The sequence below is a fragment of the Synchiropus splendidus genome, chromosome 4, assembly GCF_027744825.2.
Source record: "Synchiropus splendidus isolate RoL2022-P1 chromosome 4, RoL_Sspl_1.0, whole genome shotgun sequence".
In the NCBI taxonomy this organism is placed as follows: Eukaryota; Metazoa; Chordata; class Actinopteri; order Syngnathiformes; family Callionymidae; genus Synchiropus; species Synchiropus splendidus.
In genome coordinates, this window is record NC_071337.1 from 21,760,979 (window position 1) to 21,783,382 (window position 22,404).

Here is a 22,404-nt window from a genome sequence, read left to right on the forward strand (position 1 = left end):
CAGTCTCATTCATCACTGCGAGTTGTTGTGCTGTGAGTGTTCTTCACTCCTCATTCATGAGGCGGCTGCAAACACGGTCTCTCGGCACACACAATATGCTTGTGCACTGCACACACAGGAGGCGGTGAGAGTCGCGCACATCTGACAAACCCTGCTGCTCCTCCCACAGCATGGCACAGCCTGTGTGTCACTGCTTTGTCTTTGCTGTGTGGTCATTGCCCTCCTCGACTCTCACCTTCAGCTCCTCGTCTCATTATCTCCTGTCCCTTCTTTTATCCCTTCTAACGCTCGACAAGCCATCCAGCTGATGGCAATAAAAGTTGACGGGTCAACATGTAATCACTCAGGCACACACACGTGGATGCTTATTAGCCCCATAGAGAGAGAGAAAGAGAGATGCTCTCTCAATACATGAATGAACATCCGCTGCTTCCCAGTGACGCCAATATGCACGCACACCCGACACAGTCAGGTCCAACAATCCGCACTGAAACGACCCATAATAACCCTGATAATAACACCACTACTACAGCGACTGGAGGGGCTGCAGGAGGTCACTTCATTACATATTTTCATCCTTCCGCCACACACACGTCTCAGAATAGAGATGTGAAAGCAAATGCGAATCTTAAAATACAGATCAACTCTATAGAAGGATAAGCAGCAAAAATAGCAGAACTAGGCAGAGCTGGTTTCACCCTGCAGCAGGGGACCTCTGTCCATTAGCGGAAATATAATGGCTTTTAACTGCACATGCACACAGGAGCAGTGGCTTCTAAGACATTTAGTCTTAGACGATGGAGAATTTGACATGCACGGACGTGCTCTGCGCTCAGCTAAGAGGCTGTTCACATTATCTGGTAGATATTGCATGTGAAACTGCAACTCTAGGGATGTGGGTTTGGATTATGATCTGAAACAAAACCAGTGACTTAAACATGACTTAGCATAGTTTAAGTATTGAGTGCATCTGAATACATGATGCATCCGCTAAATTTATGATTTTGTACATCTAATCTAATCTATACATAATCCACACTGTTATATAAACCACTGGTGAAACCGTAGAAAGGACCATGAATTTGTGTACTGGGTTAAAAAAGCACGAGGATAGGGCTGAGACAATATGCATTTGGCCCGATTCGATATTTTTCCAATACCTGGGTGGTGATTAGATTTCTATTGAAATTATAGTTTGCATTGCAAGTGTGCAATGTGATTTATTAATTTAAAAATAAATAATAATAAAATTGTGCATCACAATTTCTCACAGACATTTGGTCAAAGTGGTGACTGTGGTTGTATTTGCGTATGTAAATATACAAAGCAGTTTGTGTGCAATAACACAGTGCCAGAAGTGACTGAGAGGCTGCATTATCAAAGTCTCATTTTCTTTCTTTCTACCCTAGTGACTTAATTCGTATATTTGGTATATATTCAGAATGGAGTGGTGCGCTCGCGAATGCAAGCAATGCAAGCATCAGCAATGTGAATCCAGCGTATTATACGTTTGACAACATTTGGTGTTTGAAAATAAAAGCTAAAGTTTGTCCCGAGTATTTCCCCACTTGGGACTAACAAAGGCTACTTAAACATGTGTTGGAAACGGATAAGACATTGCGTCTTGCCGCAATATTGTGAGAAAAAAATAGACTCTGGGCGGAAAGAGGGACGAAACCCGATGTGAGTAGTGGATGTGATAATTCGTGTACATTGAACATTATACAAGAGCATCAGGTTCCGCAGCAAAAAGGAGACGATCCATGATAATAAGTCATGAGCATCATCTCTCAGCCTTCATTAGACCATCTTACCAAAAAAATGGCAACGTAATCACACCAATACAAACGCTCCAATCATGAGTGAAGAAGGAAAACAAACGGCACACAAGTTGAGGGTAGCAACCCAAATTGAACCCTACAAAGGTAAAGGTATTTTCAGCGTTTGAGCATTCAGCCATGCAGACAAAGAGACCCGAGTCACTGAGGCAGAACATTAATTCATGCTGAAATCAATTGAGACAGAAAGTCAGAGGAGAGGGAGGAGAAATATGAGTGGAGGCTGAATGGAGCTAATGCACCCATTCGGTGCCTTCAAAGCAGCCCAGACGCCGTCCACTTGACTTTTTTGAAACTGTGCATTCATTTATATGCAGTACACACACACGGATGTCACTTTAAATAAGTCTGTATAGCACCTGGAAATGAAGTTCTCACACACGCTGGCGGCGTATTTGCAAGGTGGACGCCGCTGCTTTCACCTGCAGCCAGATTGATTGCGTTTTCTTCCCTTTAAACTTGTGTAATTGCATCACCGCAGCTCTATCAGTGTGAAAAATGGAAATAGTATTGGCAACCTGTGAGTATATGTGTGGAGGAGAGTATCTTTTCTCACATTTATGTTCACAACATGGAAGAAGGCGATAGCGGGAGGCAAGAATAGGCTGTCAAGGTGACACTGACACAGTTAACATGGCGACAGGGAGCATCCATCTGTGTTTCTTCACATCAAGATTGGGTGATTGTAAATAGTTGTCAGACTCTCCCACCATAGTGTTGGAAATTGACCTCATTTTAATGCTGGTCTTGATTGTATCACACAAACAGTACTGAACTTGAAATATGATAATGCACCAGTAATTCACAACTATTATCGAACCTAGTTCAGTAAATGGGAACTGCCTTTAATTCAATGACTTTCTAGTGATGAACTGAGTTTAGAAAGTCACATTGAGGTTCCAACAAATGTTTCTCATGTTGTTGTTCTTCTATTCACATATACACTCAGGTTGGATTACACCAGAGCCAAGTCCCTCGATTGGCTCGTGATCCCGACAGGAAGTGGTTCAGAATTATAGAACCACAGGCAGTGAACACAAACCTAAGGAGTCGCCAAATTTCAAAAAGCAGAATGAGGATATCGAGATAGGAGTTAGATCAAAAACAAAATAATTTATTACAGTCAGTTGGTTACTATGAAATCACAATCCAGAGATGGTAAGAAACAGTGGTGACTCGGAAGCTGAGTCAACAAAAGTGGGTTCCATTGACAAAAGCAAGCTGCTCAAAAAGCAATGACATCTGAAAAGACAAACCAACAAAACACCTATGGAGATGAAAAGGTTACTGTACTCTTTGAATATGACATGTTTCAGACTGATGATGAAGGATTTTGGACGGTTAATATTTAAAAGGCTGGCACCGTGTAATTCTGCGAGGTCTCACTATGAATTATTGTCTGTGGACACTATAATTTGTCCATCAAGATTCCAAGGACAGACAGGACATGTATCTCATCCATGCACTTTGAGAAAAATATTCACGTCATAATCATATCATACTCATATTCATGGCTATTATATTGTAGTAGTTCTGTCAGGTTACCTAGTGGGTCTACTTTGTCAGCATCATTCTCTCCTCCACCATATTGGACAGAAGCTCCGCACTCGCATTAAACACATCACAGCAGCCACTTATTCTCACAATAACAGCGAATTCGTCTTCAAGTGTGTCCAGCATTGTGTAATTGTCCTTGTCCATACTCTGCACTTACCAATCCAGTGTGTGTGTGTGCGTGTGTGCCTGTGCTCTACTTTACAGCTAATTACAGAGCAGACAGGAACTTTGTTAGCTGCTGTAATGTATTTTAATCACATGACCGCTGCAATGGAAAAGACAAGCTATCACACTAAGAAGTCTCTGGGAAGTTCTTTGATGGTGGAAAACTGCAACTGTGGCTTGGTGCTGATGAGAGGCCGTGTTTGGACCAATTCTCTTAGTCAGCACTTTCGTAACAATGTGAGTCAAAAGCAGATGAGATTTCTTAAAAAGCTGCTAGCTGAGTGGTGAAGCAAATGCAACCTTGAGAATAATGGTTGAAGTAGTGTCACATATTTACATCGCACAGCTGAAGAGGAAGAAAAACACACGCAGTCTTTTGCTGTCTAAGCAAACAATGCAACTTTAATGTAAATTAAAGTTCAGGGATCCGAGCATCTCAGCTCATCTCTAAAGGGCGCCACACACATCACAATAATTGGGGTGTTCTCATCCCGATTACTCTCATTACCTACAAAGAATGGTGATTAAGGTCACATCAAAAAATTCACTGAACATTCAGAAAATCCTTTTGTGTGTACCCCCCTTGAGGGAGGGTCCAGATAACCAGCAGAGAAAACCCATCCTGGCTGTATCTGCAAGCTAGTTCTGCCTCACCACCCAAAGTTCAACACTAACTTCTTTACCTTGACAGACAGATAAAATGTCTTCTTGACTTATGATGCAGCACGGATCTGTTTGTCTAGCTATTCAGCCATAAAAACTATCAATCGAATTGATGACAGAAACAGTAACGGCTTTTGAAATCAATCTCAACTGAACTAAATTCCCACCTCTTATCATCTTTGTTGCATTTGATTGGTAAAAACAAAAATAAAAAAATCAAACAGCGAGATATGATCAGTCAACAGGGAGTCTTAATCCATGAGGGAAAGAAGATTTGAGTCACTATAGCAACAGGAGGTTGGAGTTCTGCAGTGAAAAGGCAATAGAGCATAAAGAGAGAACAGGTGAACACAAAATCCCGAAGATGCAGAGAAGTGAAATAAGGTAACAAGAGTGTGAATCCTTTCCCATCGTGCACATTCTTGCCTCTTTTTAGATGTGCTAAGGCTTTGTTTCATTGCACGTAGGTTTAAATAGCACTGTTGCCACGGCAGCAATTAAGTGCCAATTATAGTCTGTATTCTCACAGTGGCTCCGATGGCAGAAGATGAAAATGAAGGAGGTAACACTCTGGGAGAAAATGCCTGCGCTGTCTTTTGTGCAATTATGATGGAAATCTAAAATAAGTTGGTGAGAAATGAATCTGATGGTTGGCGTTGTGTTATTCAGATCATTGTCCATATGGACATGAAGGGTGGGCTTCACTCCACCAACAATTCCCCGACAGATGGAGCGTGCATGTGGAGCTCAGAAGGACAGAATTAAACATTAACACAAACACATGAACTGAGGGCTGCACGGCGAATCATTGATGGAGATCTGTAGACAACAGTATCAACTGGTCAGGTTTGTATTACTTCTTTAATGGCCAGCAAAGAGACAAAATGGAGATCTATACTCATAACGACACGATATTAAACAATATTAGACATCAGTTTAAACTGAGGTAGTTGTATAAACTAACAACAGCTCATGAGAAGACGTAGAAGGCCATAAAAAGGTAATTTAATGGCGTCTCAATTTCATATCAGCATTGTTCATGACATCAGGAATCATGTCCAAAATAAAGACGCTGCCTAGTGATGGTCTTATGAGACTTCATGACACAGCCAAACCCAACATTCATGATACCGGGTATCCGTCCCAATACCGCAGTTTTTGAACGTCAGTTTATGACAATTTTGGAGTGGCTGGAGTGAAACTTTTACAGAGCCCACTAGATGGTCCTACCTGCCCAAAAATCTTAAGAAGAGAACAACTGTTTCAATGAGCCCTGACATCAATTTTGAACCAAGACTGCCTTCTAGTAAGCTCTGAAAACATGAACAGTGTTTCACAAAGCCTCATCCGCCCATTCCCACTGCCCTTAATCTGCCAGACTTCCACAAATGCAGAGGTTTCGCTACATGTGCCACCACGGTTTCAGAAAAATGGTCTCTTTTTGAAGATGAAATCTCATGTGACAAAACGCACTGCGAAACAAACAAATGACACAGAACGCATCATGTAGTTTTCAGTGTGTTTTTCAAGGAAAAAATCCCAAAAGAAATCTCATAATGACTGAAGACAGTTGCTCGTTGACATATGAAAAGACGTAATCCTTGAGGACAGCTGCAGACTGGAGAGAAGTCTATTTCTCATGATTAAAAACTGGCATTGTCACCTCAACTCAGTAAATGTTAAAACTACCACCCTGCTTCAATGTTTCTCGGTTGCTTCTAGACTGTGAAAAAGTGTGTGATCTGCGTGTGGCTTAGTGCCTTTCATTTCCAGTCTGATCATGATGTGGCAGCTGTTCATCAGTCGAAACCCAATGTGCTGTGTGAGCAGGCGAGCCACATGCAATGAAAAAATAGATAGCAGATAGCAGAGAAAGCATGTTAAAAGGCTTCAACACATCGAATTTAATAAGCAATTTAAAGAACAAGCATTTGACGGGGTATGGCAAGTTTTCGGGGTTCACAGCAGAAAATGAAACAATGCTGGATCAGCAACAGACAACAGTTAATGCAGCCGACGTGTAGCACTCGCCGGTACGAGCGTCACAGACAGAATGCTGACTAACCTGATAAATACGAAAAATATAGATTTTTGGTACTAAATTAAGGTGATTTTGGGGTTACATTTGATTGCAAACTGATAGCTAAGCTAAGTAACTGACATTGATAAACCCGGATCTGAGCACCCTTAAATGATTCATTGCACTTGGTCTCTCGATCACGTTCCTGACAGGTGACTCAAAAGCATGATGAGACAACTGAACAGCAAACACATTCGAGTCTATTTCAAAGCAAAAGGGGTGTGACGCTACTGGAAAGAAAGAAATATGACGCTGACTGGGGGCTTGGTGTGTTTCCACACTGAAGCACACACACAAGTCAACAAGGTATGGATTCACCATGGAAACAGCCCTGACCACTACAATGATACCAGGAGACTTTCCTTCTGTTTACATTTATCACTATGGCGACGGCTTCAATCGGGGCAAGAGAGTATGCTTCATTACACTTCGATTCAATGACCAGCAGAAAACGCAGCTGCTCATTTGACTGACACAAAACCTGTGATTTCAAATATTGTTTAGAACAAAAGCATGATGGATTATACAATATTTTCTCATAATTAATTTTCTCTTTTTCAAATATTTACTCTCTTATCTCTATCAGATATAATAACATCATGACCTTCTGCCTGTTTTTTTTTTAAATGAGATTCTTCCGCTGGTGGAGGGCTCCAAGTATCTTCACTCATTCACAGGAAGGATGGAGTAAGAGCCTGACGAATGGATCAGTGACAGTGTCATCAATGCTGAGCACTCTCTCATTGTCATGGAGAAGAAAGACTTGAGCTAAAAGACAAAGCTCTCAATTTACAGGTTGATGTATATGACCATTAGAATGAGATCACAGGCACAAGCAGTTGAGCGAGTGTCTGAATTTTATCAAAGAGATGGGTACGAATCTCACGCATCCAGGAGAGACCCGAAATAGAACCGCTACTTCCTCACAGCAAGAGAAGCCACTTTGGTATCTTGTCACATCTCCTGTACGCCTCCCTGGTTGAGGTATACTAAGGAAGCATCCTGGAAGGAGGATCCGCAGGAGACCCGGGTCACTCTGGGTAGATCATGTTTCTAGGTTGTCATGCAAACACCGTGGTATTTCCCCAAGGAGAGGTTTCTCTGAGAGGGACTGCTTTGCTTAGCCAGCTAACAGGACAAACACAGTGAGGCAGAAAATATTGAATAAATTAGAAATTCTATGACACATTATCTGCTAAGGCAGGTTATTTCGCTTATTGACTAACTTTTTTTTTATTGAAAAGAGGCAGCTTTTGTCTATCATGAGCTGTTTTGCTTCACATTACAATAAAATCTGTTCGTCAAACAGCAGCAAGCATCCGAAAATGACAAAGTTGGCATTAAAACCAGACGGTCGTGTGTCAGTCCATATCCAGAAATTGTGGATCATCAGATGAGTCACGGTAATAACTGCTGGAGCGGAAGACTGATATTTCCTTCAAAGGCATCATGTGATGAGACATGACATTACACGTCCACACATCAGACAGCAGCCGTACTCAGTCATCACAGCAGCAACCGAGCTGTACAGACCAGAACGTGACGACAAAATCGAGATACAAATTCAAGCGAGAACCGCTGGTGGTAAAAAAAAAAAAAAATCATTGGCCTAATAGATATATCTATTTATCTATTTAGTTGTGATTCAGTTTCATACGCAGCTCATAAATCCTGACAACTCCATCATGATAGTTGACAGTCATTTAGGTCTTTTTTGAACCTCAGATTGCTTCTTTCCATACTTGAAGTACAGTGTTATGGGACATTGTGGTTCCAGAGCTAAGGATGTGTGTTAACTCTAAGAGAGCGATGACATCATGAAGCTATTGGCGCATCTATTCATTGATTAAAGTTGACTATGCCAAGTAGACATTACAGCCCTAGATTAAATTTACTTCTCATCTGACACTTTGTGTGTCATTTTGAGATCCAGATCAAAGCATCTCAGCCTCCATTAACACATACTTTTAGGCTTACAAGTACCCGGCACTTAGGGCTGGGTGATATGACCTCGAATCAATATATAAAGTGGGCTTGTTTACCTCCATAGCGAGAGATGCACGATAAATCCCCCTCTCAGCGTTGTACATATTGGGAAGCACAGTTTGCAAAAAAGATTTTCGGGATTGTGTTGTCTACCTTTTGTACAGAACACCATCGTGGCTCAACCTTCCACCTTGGTTTCAGTTACCTGACAGTTAACATTTGGAGTCAAATACACAGCTACTTGCAGTAAAACTTTGGCGATAAATTGTTTCTGTGATTGTGAGCCACAGTCATAAAGACAGACCTCTACTCCGATCCGGATGAAACCAACATCCAACCAATTTCCCAGGAGTACTGCGCCCCAGACAACCCTCGGGCATATTGATGGTGTTAAACCAGTATTTACAACATCAGCGGAAGGATTCTGAGCAGCGCCGTCTCAGTTAGCTTTGTGTGGCTAATTAGCATAATGTACGTGGGTCCTCGTATATTCGCTCAAGTTATTGGCTGATTTGGGTCTGAAAATAAACATTTGCTGCATATATTGAACGTGTCTTTGATCCATTAAACATGTTCATGAATGTTTTGCGATGCCTTCAAGAGACGTACGCGGGTGTTGATCAGCAGCAAGGTTAGTGGTTGGCTGGTGTTTTAGCTCCTCTGTGAAGGGAGTGTAAATGTGACGTTGAACACTGCCGTCGCATGATGAGCAGGTTGAGTGGATATTGTTGATTTTGTGATGTTAATATCTTGAATGTTCACACAAAGACATCACCCTGTGTTAAAGGGGAATGTACACTGCCTTCCAGAACACACGGTCAAATTGGACAAAAAAGACCACTATTAACGTTTTTACCTTTATTTATCAACATGGGGGGGAAAAAAACACGATGGTTACAGTAGTACATTTTAGTAACAATAAATCTTAGTTTATCGCCAAGGCCTACCAGCACATGCTCCAAATGTAAAACATGATCAAATGGCTCCTAAGGTTTCAATGGTGAAGACATGCTGACGGATCAAAGAATCAGACTTGCAACATGACATTTTTATTACCAGGATTCATTGGAACAACTGAACCATAGCAGCAGATTTGTTGGTTTGCTGACAAGATTAGAATAGAAGTCTGTTAACGGCGTTGGAAACATGATGATCTCTTTTTGGAAACAGAGACTGCAACAGATTGCTGGTGAATGTGTAAGTGACAACACAACGGCCTGTTTGCTTGCAGGATTTTTTCTTGATATTTGTGTTTCTTTTCTGAATAAATCAATTGCTAAAACATTGCTAACAAACTCTCTCACCTTCCCCTGGGTGCTGAATCACAACATACCTGAGAAGCAGTAACACCATTGAATCTACAGAACCATTATTCACAGAGGTTTCACCGTCACGAGTGTTGAACCTCTGCCAGTGCAGGGCAACGGGGTGGGGAGTGGTGGGGGTGGTAGTGGTGGGTGGAAACAGATGGCTGCTCTGGGTGTGTTATAGAAAGTAGAAGCAAAAGTTGCTCATTCACTGAACACACCTGCGACATGAATAAGAGTCACTCACTGGCTTTCTAATGCGGGCAAAATGATGTCATCCTCCAAATGACGCAGTGTCTACATGTGAAGTCTGGAATACTTATGAATACAAATGTATTTTTAATAATAACTGATGGTGAAAATACAAAGCCCATGTCTAGTTGTTCACCAGTTGGGCAATATGATCACAAATTGACCGCACACATGGAAAATAAAATAGCACATCTAGTTTTGGGTGTCCAGGTATGGTGCCATTTTTTCTGGACTATAATTTAAATTAATGTGTTGAAGTTCTAGTCCTCATTTATTAACAGTAATAATAGTACTTGTACATGAGGATCCTACAGTTATAAAGATCAAATAAATGTTGAGAAAGCCATTTGACATGAAAAAAAAAACATCACTTGGAAGCAAATGGAGACAAAAAAAAAGGTGTTGCTGAAAACCCTTTTAAAATAACATGATGGGCGTCGAATGTAAATAGATTAAAAATAAATAAATGAAACTTAAAAAAAAAAAAAAAATCATGAAATTCTTTGAGACAACAGCGCAAAGTTTTAGGAAGCAAACGAGTCTCAAGTCCATTCTAACAAATCTGCCTCTCCCGTCGGTGCACTAGACCTGACCTGCTGCATTTGCACTGGTTTGATCACACAACAGAATCACATTCACATCGGCTGTGCTTTCATATCGACAAACAAAAGCAATGCTGTTGTGTCAGGCAAGACTGCGAGTCAACATGCACTAACACGCTTGTTTGCTGATCGCAATTCCATCTGTAAAAACACAGTGGAAACAAACACCTGGGAAAACACTTAAACATGAAGGCTTGTAAAACAGACTGAACACTGCTGCTGCTGAGGAAGAACAGCTCTGATACTAAGAACTTGTCCCTTTCAGTTGTCATCAGGAGTAAGTGAACGTGGGGTAGAGAGAGGCGGAAATAGTGACAGGGGGTCATTGTGATGTATGGATGTCTGCTTAGCAATGAATTGATAACCATTCACCTGTTACTTCAACACCCAAGACCTCCTTTACTCTACTACTCGTACCTCGCCAGTTTCTTCTACGTACACAATCATGCATTAAGTGAACGTGAGTAAATCGTTTTACGTACTCAAGCTCAAGTGCTTCCGCAGCGATGAAATAAATTACGGGGAGTTGTGAGAGCGAGCACGGTATCAAGCCGAGAGGTGCTACATGGAGACATACTTGACTTAATCATATTGTGGTTTGAAGGCTGAGTGTTCCTGGACTATAATTCGTTGACGTCAGAGCTGAGGAGAATGTGAGGAAATGTCAATCAATATTCATCTGAGGGCAATGAGAATATTCCTCCATCTTGACCTACTGTTGGAAAAAAAAAAAAAACAGATTCCTCATTGTTTGACGACCAAGAGCTTCTCAGATGTACGGTAGTGCTGCTTTCACCGAGTAGCTACTATTGTGACTAGCACTGAGGTTTCAGTTGTGTTTCGCTAACATACTACTGCTAAGTAATCGTTCATGAGACGAGTGTGTTTTTACATCAGTTCAAGGACAGGCTGAGGCGATAACTCATTACTGTATGGTGTGTGATAAACCTGTCTGCCATATACAGTGCGCGACCTCGAGGGCTCATGAAAGAGCCATGATAGATCCAAAGAGACCTCAAGGTTGACTGGCCGTTTGAGTGGGACCACGTTGTTTAAGGCGGTCTGGAAGCAGAGCTGGTGCTTTAGCATGACTTCAGAACCACTGATCTTATCTCCCAAAGGTGATAATACTTTTTAAAGTTTGAGTAATTTTATGACTTCTTTTTCCTTTCTGTTTTATTCATTTTCTCATTATACTGTATCAGTATAATGTGAGTACAAGTATAAATTTCACATTATCTTTTTAACTACATTATATATATATATATTATATTAAACATTAACAGTAAAATGTTCAGTTTATGAAGTTATTTTGTTTAATGGAATTCATTAATTGACGGTAAAGTGAAACTACGACCATTGGAGGTGGTAGGGAGTAATCCTCATCTAACATTTAGTGCTTGAATTTGATAGGAATAATGACTGCTTAATTTAAGGTAGGATACTTTCCTTCATGTGCTGCGCTCTTATCTGACATATTGATTTTGGAAGTTTACCTCAGAAGTAAAAGAGTATCATTCTTCATTTCCACTGCCAACTTGTGCAAACGTGTCAGTAGAGGCGATGCAACAGGTCCAGAAATGTACGCTACATAGCAAACAGCCGACATATGTTGAACCATAGAGAGAACATGACATTATAATGCGCAGCAAACCATATAACTTGATTATCGTAGGTGTATTAAGTCTTCATTGAGAACGATAACACATCCAAAAGAAGCAGCATATCCTCAACTCTGAGCAGCGACCACTCACCTCCAGAACTACTGGCCTTATTAGATGACTGGAGGGTAGGAGTAAGCCAGGACAGCGTGTTCCCTGTTGATTCCTAATGATGTTTTTAGAGGCCATTAACCTGCAGGAGGACACGCCGCCAACTCCGCTGACCCCTACCACCCTACATAATCCAAAATATAGTCACCCTACCATCTGGAAACCCCTTATTTCATCATATCAAGCAGTGTTTGTGTCCCAGAGGGCCATGGCCCTGTTTTTCTCTGAACAACAGCTGTTGTTGTCGAGAACCTTCATCCTAAAAGCCGTGTAACCAAATCCTTCAATGAGGACAAACAAAGTGCTTCATAGCTCAACTGTTTCGAAGGTACTTTCAAAATCCACCTACATAATCTGCAACTGGATATTGGCACAAAAAGTCGCAGCCATAAACATACAGAACTGATTTTCTCTGACATGGGACACACTGACCATTAAATCGAACTCCCTGCACTTAACTGAAGCCGATTATGAAAGCGATTGAGAAAATGACTCCGACTGATAGTGGTAAGTTAACTCATAATTTTGATCGTACCCAAAAGTGATACCATGACTCAGCTATTTAAATAAAGCAGCAGCAGCAGAAAAAGCTTTATTTATTGTTAACAACAACATTTAAAAAGCAAGAGAGACAAAGAGAGCAAATTTGACTGACTGGGTGGAATATTCACTCTCTGATGAGTCTGTTCAGTCCACTAGCAGCACATTCTGCCAGATTTTTTTTGTACTTTCACAGATTCTGAATTTCATTGGTACGACTGAGTTTTGAACTTTCCTACGCACATATTGATAAATGAGGCCATAGGTCTGAAACGTAGCAAGCAAAGTTAACATTAGCAACCGAAGACCGTCATGCTCCTGTCCGCCTCCATGATGTGTTTATGTGTTATCCATTTTGTTTTGATGTTTTAACTTCATTTTAATACATTTGATCATGTGAGATTCCATCTTTAAAAAGAGATCATTTTGTTGCTGGAGACGCAGCTCTCATTTAAGCTGTGGTGGGGCACCACGCTAGTTTATATGTGACGGGAAACCCTGTGTGTCTTATAAAATGTTACTGAAGATAACCGAGGCTGGCATCACTCATGCATTGACAGACATAAGCCTGTCTAGACATTTCAGACGTATTTCAGCCCCATTCCAAAATGCTTGGTCGTCTTTTAAGTCTGTTGGCAAAAAGCCAGAGAAGCTATTTTTCTTCCAGAAACTAAAAAAAAAAAGAGTAGGGGGGCTGCAGGTCCGACAGTGTAGTCTCATCACTCAAATTTACATATTGCACCTAAAAATAGCACAGACGTTGAAGGTGTTTTGACAGTCACACTCAATTGTTGTGCTAAAATTAGAATAATATTTATAACTGGGATAAAAGAAGTCAGAAGAGGACATCTCGGCATGGGTGGGGAGGTATGAGGAGGAGGCAGAGAATAGTGCCAGCAGCAGGGAAGTAGAGCATCAATTAAGGGCAGCGAGCCCTGAATGGCACAATCCCACAATGCATCAGTGCCAGGAAAAGTGTAGCAACGCAAACTCTCACGGGCGACTTAGCGAAGACTTCAAATAGTCTGTGACCCCATCCTGCACTTTCTGCACTGACCAGTAGAGCTGGCTTCTGTAATGAAAAACACTGCTACAGTTTTCAGTTATTCTGATTTCGTTCCGACTGCGATCGTCCCTCCCGTCGTGCCACGCCATGCAGGTGCGAGGACGCGCTCCTGCTGGTGGTGAATTATTGAGGAGGGAGCAACATGGACACACACAGCGTTCACATCAGGGGAGCGTAATAGGACACCGGTGGCCTGCGAGCACACAGCAGCATGGGCTGATAACACCAGATTAATGCGGCGCTAAGAGACAGAGAATGGGAGCAGGCCAGATGACCCGAGGTGTGGTAAGCACCTGCACAATCTCACACTGAGCTCTCAGGTGTGTGTGACCCGGGACATCCGAAGAAACGCGTCAGGAAGATTATTGGATCACTGCTAACACAGGGTGAACACAGAATACAGTTGTTGCTTACTTCTAGAGGCATTCAACCCTAACAAATTGATATTTAAGTATGAAGACATGCATTTGTGTATTGTGTCTTTATTTTAACTTCATGGTGTTGGTAAGAAATTCACTAAAATGACATATCATACATACATCATACATCAGATGTGAGCACAACAAAGAATTTGACAGAAACACCTCTTCCAGGTGATTGCTGAGGTGCTTACCAGGAGCACTCAACTACTCCAGCACACCAATGAGCCAATAACTACATCTGTTTCACCCACTCAGGGGCCCTTATGGCAGCAAAACTACAGCTATTGCCAAGTGTTACAGGACTGCAGGGGTCAATAAAACTCAATGACTCTCCTAGGAAGCAAAGGGGATGGACACGAGTGAAACTAGGACCATCGGAGGTCATAGAGAGTAATTCTCAACTGGACCTTGATGCTAGTGATCCAGGGCTCTTAGCAGAAGGGGTTAACCAATAAATCGGCAAGCTGATATGAGTGTTACTTTCATACAATAATATGAGACAGACAGCTACTATGTCTGCCATCTGACTAGTTCTGTCTGATGGATATTTTGTCCAACAACAAAATTAGCTCCGAGCATAAAATCTATCATCTGCTGGTTGAAAAAAGACATTTTTTTTACATTTTTAAAACTTTTATATCACTTTGCAGACCTCATTTGCTCATCCTTCACCCATATCCATGGGCACTATCAAGCTCGAGCAGAGGTATAATTACCGGAACTTCTTGAAAATGTAATGTGCTCTCAACTAACCTCATTCTTGGTTTAATCCACTGCTCAGCTCCATGTCTCCGAAAGTGGATAGGCATTCTAGTGCTCTCATCTTAAACATGTGCCAAATTCCCGACAACAGATGTTGAATACCATAATTTGTGTTGTTTTTTTTTGTCAAGCATAAAATGGTGAACCCCACGTCACACAGCTATTCAAAAACTAAAGCTTTAAATACAAAGTGATCACTTCCGGCTACGGCTAATCCGCTAAGTTCCACTGTCAATTATTTCTTTATAGGCTTTCCTGGAATGAATTAAACTCTTTGGAGCAATAAGAGTTTATGTAAGACATAAAAAAACACATTAGCAGAGAGAGATGTTTGATATCTAAGTGTGTATTCATTTATTATAATAGGCGATTGTGATGATATCATAATTTATTAGTGTGGGATTTTCCATCATCATGACACAGCAGCAAGTTATTTCCCTCTCTGGGTCTGTCTCCGGGCCTGTCTCCGGTCCTGAGGGGTGAGGAACATGCTCCTATCCTGCACCCGTCTCTGAACCCATCACTACTGTCACCTCGGCCACTTTCTCCCACCTCACAGCTAAATCCCTGTCAGAGGCAGCTCGGAGCCAGGAGCGACTGTATTAATGGCGAGCTGGACACTTCTAGATCAGGATTAACGGAGTGAGGATTAGACATAACTTCCGTTGTGGGCAGATAGCCGGGCTTGGCTTGGAACAGAGTTTCCAGCTAGCAAGGATTGTGCACAGGAAGCAGTTCAGGCCTGACTGACCCAATGCGCCGCAGCCAAATATTAACCAGAGTTGCTGATTTGTTCTTTTCGAAGTGCTGCATTGGCACAAAGAGAAAGTGGTGTGTTTGTGGGATGAGATGGAAACAGCAAGGAAATTAAAATCGACCAAAATGGGCCCTACTTGCCCCCATATACGATCAAGTGCGGACCAGTGTACAGTGTAGACGCTTACATCAACTATTCATTACATTTGCATTTCACTCTGGCAGGAAAAATCTGAGACATTCCTGAGCCAGAGAAAAGATGTAACCCTGGAGCTTGTGCCAAATCATTTCCGCAGGAACACCGAGATAGCCACAAATGAGAGCACACTTACACCTGGACAGTATTGATGTGATTATTTTTGTTCTAGGGTTGAGCACGGTCAGGTGCACCACAATGTTTCAAGGATAGTTTCCATGTCAAAAGCACCATCTTCAAACCAGGAGTTCAGTAAGAGCTTTTAAAAAGTCAGCCCTTATCCAACTTACTATTTATTCCACAACTAAATGTAATCAGGTCCAAATCCTGCTTTGGCAAGGAATGTGGCAGCACTGGAGATGGTTATCACGGTGAGCCAACAAATCTGCAGCAACGTCTGATGCTGACATTTGTCCAATGTCTGATGCATATATTGTCTGAATACTTAATTTCCAGTACTGATATAAACCAACACTGACAGGTGCCGTTTTCCCCAAAAACTAATTTTAGGCCACAAAAGAGAGATATTTATTTTCAACATTTTATCTCTAGATCACACTTCTGACTTCATAAATTGTAAACAATAAATGTAAATTGGGAGCATTTAAAGCAAATACATCATAAACAGATTCAGTCCTTAGGACACTGCCAAGACAGACAGTCATTGAAAATATGAACTGGGCACATTCGGCACAGCCCTTTGTGAGAGTGTGGTGTGGACTGGACTAATTATTATCCTGGGACTAGTGTGAACAAGGTGCATTTCTCAGAATGAAAACAACAATTTCACAATCATAGTCATGTTCACGATTCCTTTTCCGGCAGACAGCATATCAGTCTACACAAGGCAAGGGTGCAGTGAGGTAGTTACTGTACACAGGCAATATCAAGGATGGCGTTACAATTTGAGTATATTTTTCAAAAAATTCCACAAGATTTGTGTCATTATGAGCAATGGGCAAAACCTGAGCCACGACTGGCCACACAACTGTTGATGTTTCCCTCCTGTGGGTTGATCATTTGCCCAGGTAAACATCTGAAGACTTATCAAGAATTCTGCGAAACAGTTCATCACCTTCCATTACCTAAGGAAAACCTCAACACAATACCAATACATACAGCAATTATAATATATTATGGGACAAATCTCTCATGTACATTTCCAAACATTGAGCTTATACCACTCAGACTGAAGAGTACTTCCGCAGGGATGAGGGTGATTAAGAGAACATTCGTGCTTAGTTTGCATATTTTCTGTTTTTATGCTGTTGTCCACTTGTGGAAAAGCCTAGAATGGAGCCCCAATAAAATGTCATTGCTGACCGGTACTTGCTGGAAGATAAAAGTCATTTTTAAATGAACCCCCAAGGCTTTAACCAGTTTTAATCACATATATAAGAATGCACAACTAGGAATGATGAAATTCTTGAAATCAAAGCGAGCAATGTTCTTGTGCATTTTTCACCGCTAATACGAGATCAGGCTGTGAGGACAGTAGGGGAAGCAAAAAGGTGCATGTTCGCCTCTACAGGAGGTTTTCTGGGGAAATACAGGGTGCTTCCAGGTGACTCCCTCTGGGGTGCCCCAGATATACCCAAGAGGAACTTGCCTGGAACTACTCACAATAAAGCAAGAGCAACTTCCACCTCTCGTGACCTCTACCCAGAAGCTTGTGAGGGGTAAGTATGTTGTCTTTTACCTCACCTCTGTCTACACCATGACAGGGCAATGCAACACCCTCCAAGCTCCCACTTCATCCTTCCCAGATTCATGAGACACAGACTGTGGTTGAGTATAACCAGCCATCAGACTATTTCGAATGAAACCTCGCTGAACTGATACTACCATATTTACCAGAAAACATGACTTCAACCTAAAGTGACTCAAACCAGCATTAATGATGTAATTGCAAATAAAAACTAAGAAATGAATAGTGCACCCATGTTTAAATACATCCATGAATAATAATTTATATATCACTTAATTATGTTGAGTCGGTTCTGTTAATGCTTATATGAAATAATATCTGGCTTCATTAATACGATTCAATCTAACTGCCTCAAAAGAAAATGCAATGCCTATCAATGAACATTTAATTGAATCATTTGTCGGAAAACGTAATGGAAAAAAATAAGAAATTGTCATACGAATAAACACTCCAAAACACGTCTGCTTCATCGAGCCAGGAAGATCAGCTCAATAACTGGCAACACAACAAAATTCAGACTGGAAAGTAGGTCCTAAATGCAATGTAAATTTAAAGTCGATTTATATTATTGAATTTCCCATTCAAAACATCCGCTTTCGTTCTCCAGTAGCGGCTTGCATCTCTTATTTGAGTTAGACAATCAGTTACTCAGTCAAGAGAGAACATAAAAGCAAAAAATAAGCCCCAGTAAATAATGTATCGTGATGAGGTATTGAAGTATTTACGTCTGCTTAACGCAGTTTTTCTGAGTCGTGGACGAAACTACAAGTCACACTGGGAAAAAAAAGTTGTAAGAATGATGAAAAGAAAAGGTAGAGTTGGAATGTCACACCTTCATCAGAGTAGAAATAAGAACACAACAAAAGAGGTGTCAGTTATAAAGCACCAAACCATATCGGGTGAACGTTCAACCACAGAGTCAATCATGAAGGCTCAACAACCACGACGGTAAAGTTGGCTCCACTCACGTTCCGAGCACTTCCTTCAGGTCAAAAATCTTCTTGATATCGTCCACTTGCTTCTTCCACGTCTCGCTCCGGCTGGCGTCTCCGTTCTCCCGAGCCATGGTGCTGCTACACCGGGCCGAGTCCCAACGACAGCGGCGTGCTGTGGATGGAGAACGGTGCGGAAATCAACGACTGCTTCTCTCGGGGAAGGACACTGGAGAGAGGAGTTACAAGGATGGAAGGTTCGAGTGGACTGAGCTCAGGACCATGTGAGCCCTCCTGCAGGCTGCTGAATCCCCGCTACCTCCCTCCACCTCCTCCCCCTCCCTCCCTCTCTCACCGTCTCCGGCTGGCTGAACAGGAAACCTGTCAAGCTGACGTGGACGTAAGAGCATTTCCGCTGCAAAACTTTATTATTATTATTATTATTATTATTATTATTATTATTATTATTATCAGATAAGATAGATAGTAATGAATAAAATCTCATGTTATCGAAAAGCTTTTCAACTATTTAAAATTTCAAAAAGAACAGGTCAGGAAAATATGTCATTATAAGTTAAAATATACCAATAAAATAGTAATAATTAGAAAACGAGCCAAAAATGTACATGGAAAAAAAATGATGGTGCTATCACTATTGATGCATATAATGAGGTGTATGAAACAACTCGTGTACATGAGAAAATATTTTGAATATCAAATATCAAATGTCATCATTATCATTATTATTATTATTCCTTTAACATGTGTGCTAGAATTAAGTTTTTTTTTTTTTTTTTTAATACAAACACCATATTATTCATTGGCTTTTACTGAGTATAAATGAATCACACGAGATCAAACTAGAACGCGCCTCTGTCGCTACAAGGATACCTTTATTATGAAAGGCAAACGAATCATTTCCTGTTTTGCCGTTTTCATCACTCTGTAATTGATCGCCGTCACTTGCGATCTCTTAAACGCTTCAAACGAGGCTGTTGGGTGTCTGTGTGCTTCTCTTTCTCCTTTCTGTCCACGTCTATTCAAATACTTCAACTTCAGCAGATCCACTCAGTGCATTTAAGCTTTTATTGTGAAGCAGAGTTGGTGTATCTGGTAAAATCGCAATGCGCCAATTGACACGCGGATGACACGGACCCCTCCTGGCTACATAACAGCGGCATGACAAAGTTTCAGTTTGTAGCTCAGCACTGATCCCAGGACAGCTGCGAGCTGAACGCTGACGTCACCTGCTCCTGAGGGGGTCACTGCAGAGTTATCCCGGACACCGAGCCACTCAGGCATCCCGCCATTGATCACAGTGGTGTGGCGAATGGGGTGAGGTGGGCGTGCAGACTGAGCTGCTCATGAGTATTCTGGCTGCAAACTACTGCAGCTCTTCCTCAGCGAGGAAAACTCCTCTCCCCCCTCCTCTTCAGAGGGAGAGTCTGAGTCAGCAGATTGGACTGGGCTGCAGAGGACAAGGGGGAGTCAAGGTGGATGTCTTGCTCTCACAAAGACAGATAGAAGGAGAAGGCTGAGGACAGGCACTACCTACCTCGGTTGACTACCTTGCCATCCTCGCCGCCTCGCATCCCCTCCAGTCACCTATCCATCTGTCGGTGTCACTGATGCTCTGGCCCTTGTTCTTCAGGAGCTGACCACCGCCTCGATCTGCAGCCTCATCACCCAGAACACAATCCTGGCCCATTTTTGCGCATCACCAAGTGAACAGCTCATTGACATTCCTCAACAGTCTGTATTTACGCACAGCTACACTGAATATAGGATGCAATATGAAGTTGTGTTTTTACTCAGCATAGCTATGACCAGGGCCTGTCCTCACATTAGGCGAAGTAAGTGGACCACCAAAGGAGGCTTCATGCTGCCATGCTAACCAATATTTAATTCAACTGTTGTGGAAATAAAAAAACAAAAGAAACTGTAATACATCGACATAGTAAAGTGTGGCCAATATCTACAACCAATGTATTTCAAATGTACATGTAAGCACTCTTTTGCACAACACAACACAACTCAACATATGACCAGGATTATCTGTTAATCGATGATTAGATGGACAGATAGTATGTCAATAACTTGAATAAACAGTGCTGTGTGTCTGCACTCATGGCCACCTACAAGCTCCATCGAAAAAAAAGTATCTTGAGATCCGAAACACATATTTCCGTAGGGTTATGTGGTTATTTCACAAGTGATGGAGAGTGTTTTCAAGACCTGCCAAAATTAATGAACTCTAAATGAATAATTTCAATATTAAATCAATATTTTGGAAATGTTGAATGTTTTATTTTTTTGTGGTTGTGCCTTTCTTCAGTCTTTTGCTCTTCAGGACCACTGCACATGTAGGACCTCGGACCAGATGATCTCCTTATGGTTCATTTGAAAAACTGTCTTTTCGCTTCACTTGTCCTTTTACGTAGAGATGCTCTGTCTTGAGTGGAATCACCTTTGGTTCATTACTAGATCATTTAAAGTTTGTCATGAAGTTGCAATTGGAAAGACATCTAAGTTTGATGTTCTTTGCTTGAACTGCACTAATACACGCCCACTGAAATTGGGTTCCAGCTCTCGAGAGAGAAGAAATCTTCATGTATAATGTAGCAGTCACATCAGCATGACAAACTTCACATTAGCGTTCCACTCAAAACATTGTGGCAATATTCCCATTTGTGTATATTAGATTCACTAGTTTCCAAAACAGCTCTTCATCTATTGTCAAAACGTGGCTGTTGTATTTGATGTGACCTCACGGCCAAATAAATAAGTGGTCTATTTGATTTGTTCTGAGCACAAGCGGAACGGACCATCAGCTCCGGCAGCTAATGCTAATGGATCTGACAATAACTTCAGCTTCATAAACTTGAGTATAAATTAAGTAAGAGTGATGGTAATAGATATTGAACACATATTGTGTGCGGTGCATTGCTCTCACATTGCTCTTTTTATGGAGAATGATAGGAATGATTCAAAAAGTTTGCCGTTTTTATCTTCACCTTTGGACCAATGGTCCCTTATTTTGGAAGCAAAGCAAAACCAAGTCTTAGATAAAGTTGACCCTTCACATTCTCCACTATTGAAAATTCACACATTGTGCAAAGATTCTAAAATTATGAGAAGCCACAATATGCGAGGGCAAATCTTCTAATTCATGCCTGATGGATTGTCTGTCAATTAGACTTATCTGGTACTTTGTGACCAAACCAACATTGATATATATTGATCTCAGTGACATTTCACAAAACAAGACCAAAAACACTATTAAGTACTTATGTATACAATTTATAAATGTTGCTTCTTAAAACAAGAGTTAATAAGAACAGAATTATAAAAACATTTTTTCCATAGTGAAATCATGGATGACGCCACATCAATCTGTTCTACACAGATTCTTTAGTGTTCGAAAACGACCACAAATAAAAGCAAATAGGATAACGAAACAAACAAAATAACTTTTAAAAGTTTGGGCGCTAAATATTTGGAAGGAAATGTGGAAATGTCTGTTAGTTATGTTCAGGATCTTAACACGATGTCCATCTTAAGCGGCAATGTCTCAACCATGACGAAAAAGATCTTTCTTTCCTTTAAAAAACGAGTCACAGAGCACTTTATAAGACTAGAAATTGTTTAATGAGAATCGATGCGAGGAGAGGTTGCGATCCTGAATATCAACACAGTTCAAGTGTTCTTGAGATTATTGTCCTCCATGCAGTTTGAATGACACCGACCATCTGTGACAGGCGAGACTCGAACACAAGCGGTGCAGGCTCAAACACGAGCCT

At 41.3% G+C, this 22,404-nt stretch overlaps 1 protein-coding gene across 1 annotated transcript in view; it reads right to left on the minus strand.

The window, feature by feature from the left end:
* The window catches only part of camk1da (calcium/calmodulin-dependent protein kinase 1Da), a 41,070-nt gene extending 22,160 nt beyond the window's left edge, over nt 1-18,910 (minus strand). Inside the window, exon 1 of the mRNA XM_053861938.1 lies at nt 18,641-18,910. Within this exon, the coding sequence (XP_053717913.1) occupies nt 18,641-18,738 (98 nt within the window). The 5' untranslated portion in view covers nt 18,739-18,910. The remainder of the gene's footprint in view (nt 1-18,640) is intronic.
* Nucleotides 18,911-22,404: the final 3,494 nt, after the last annotated feature.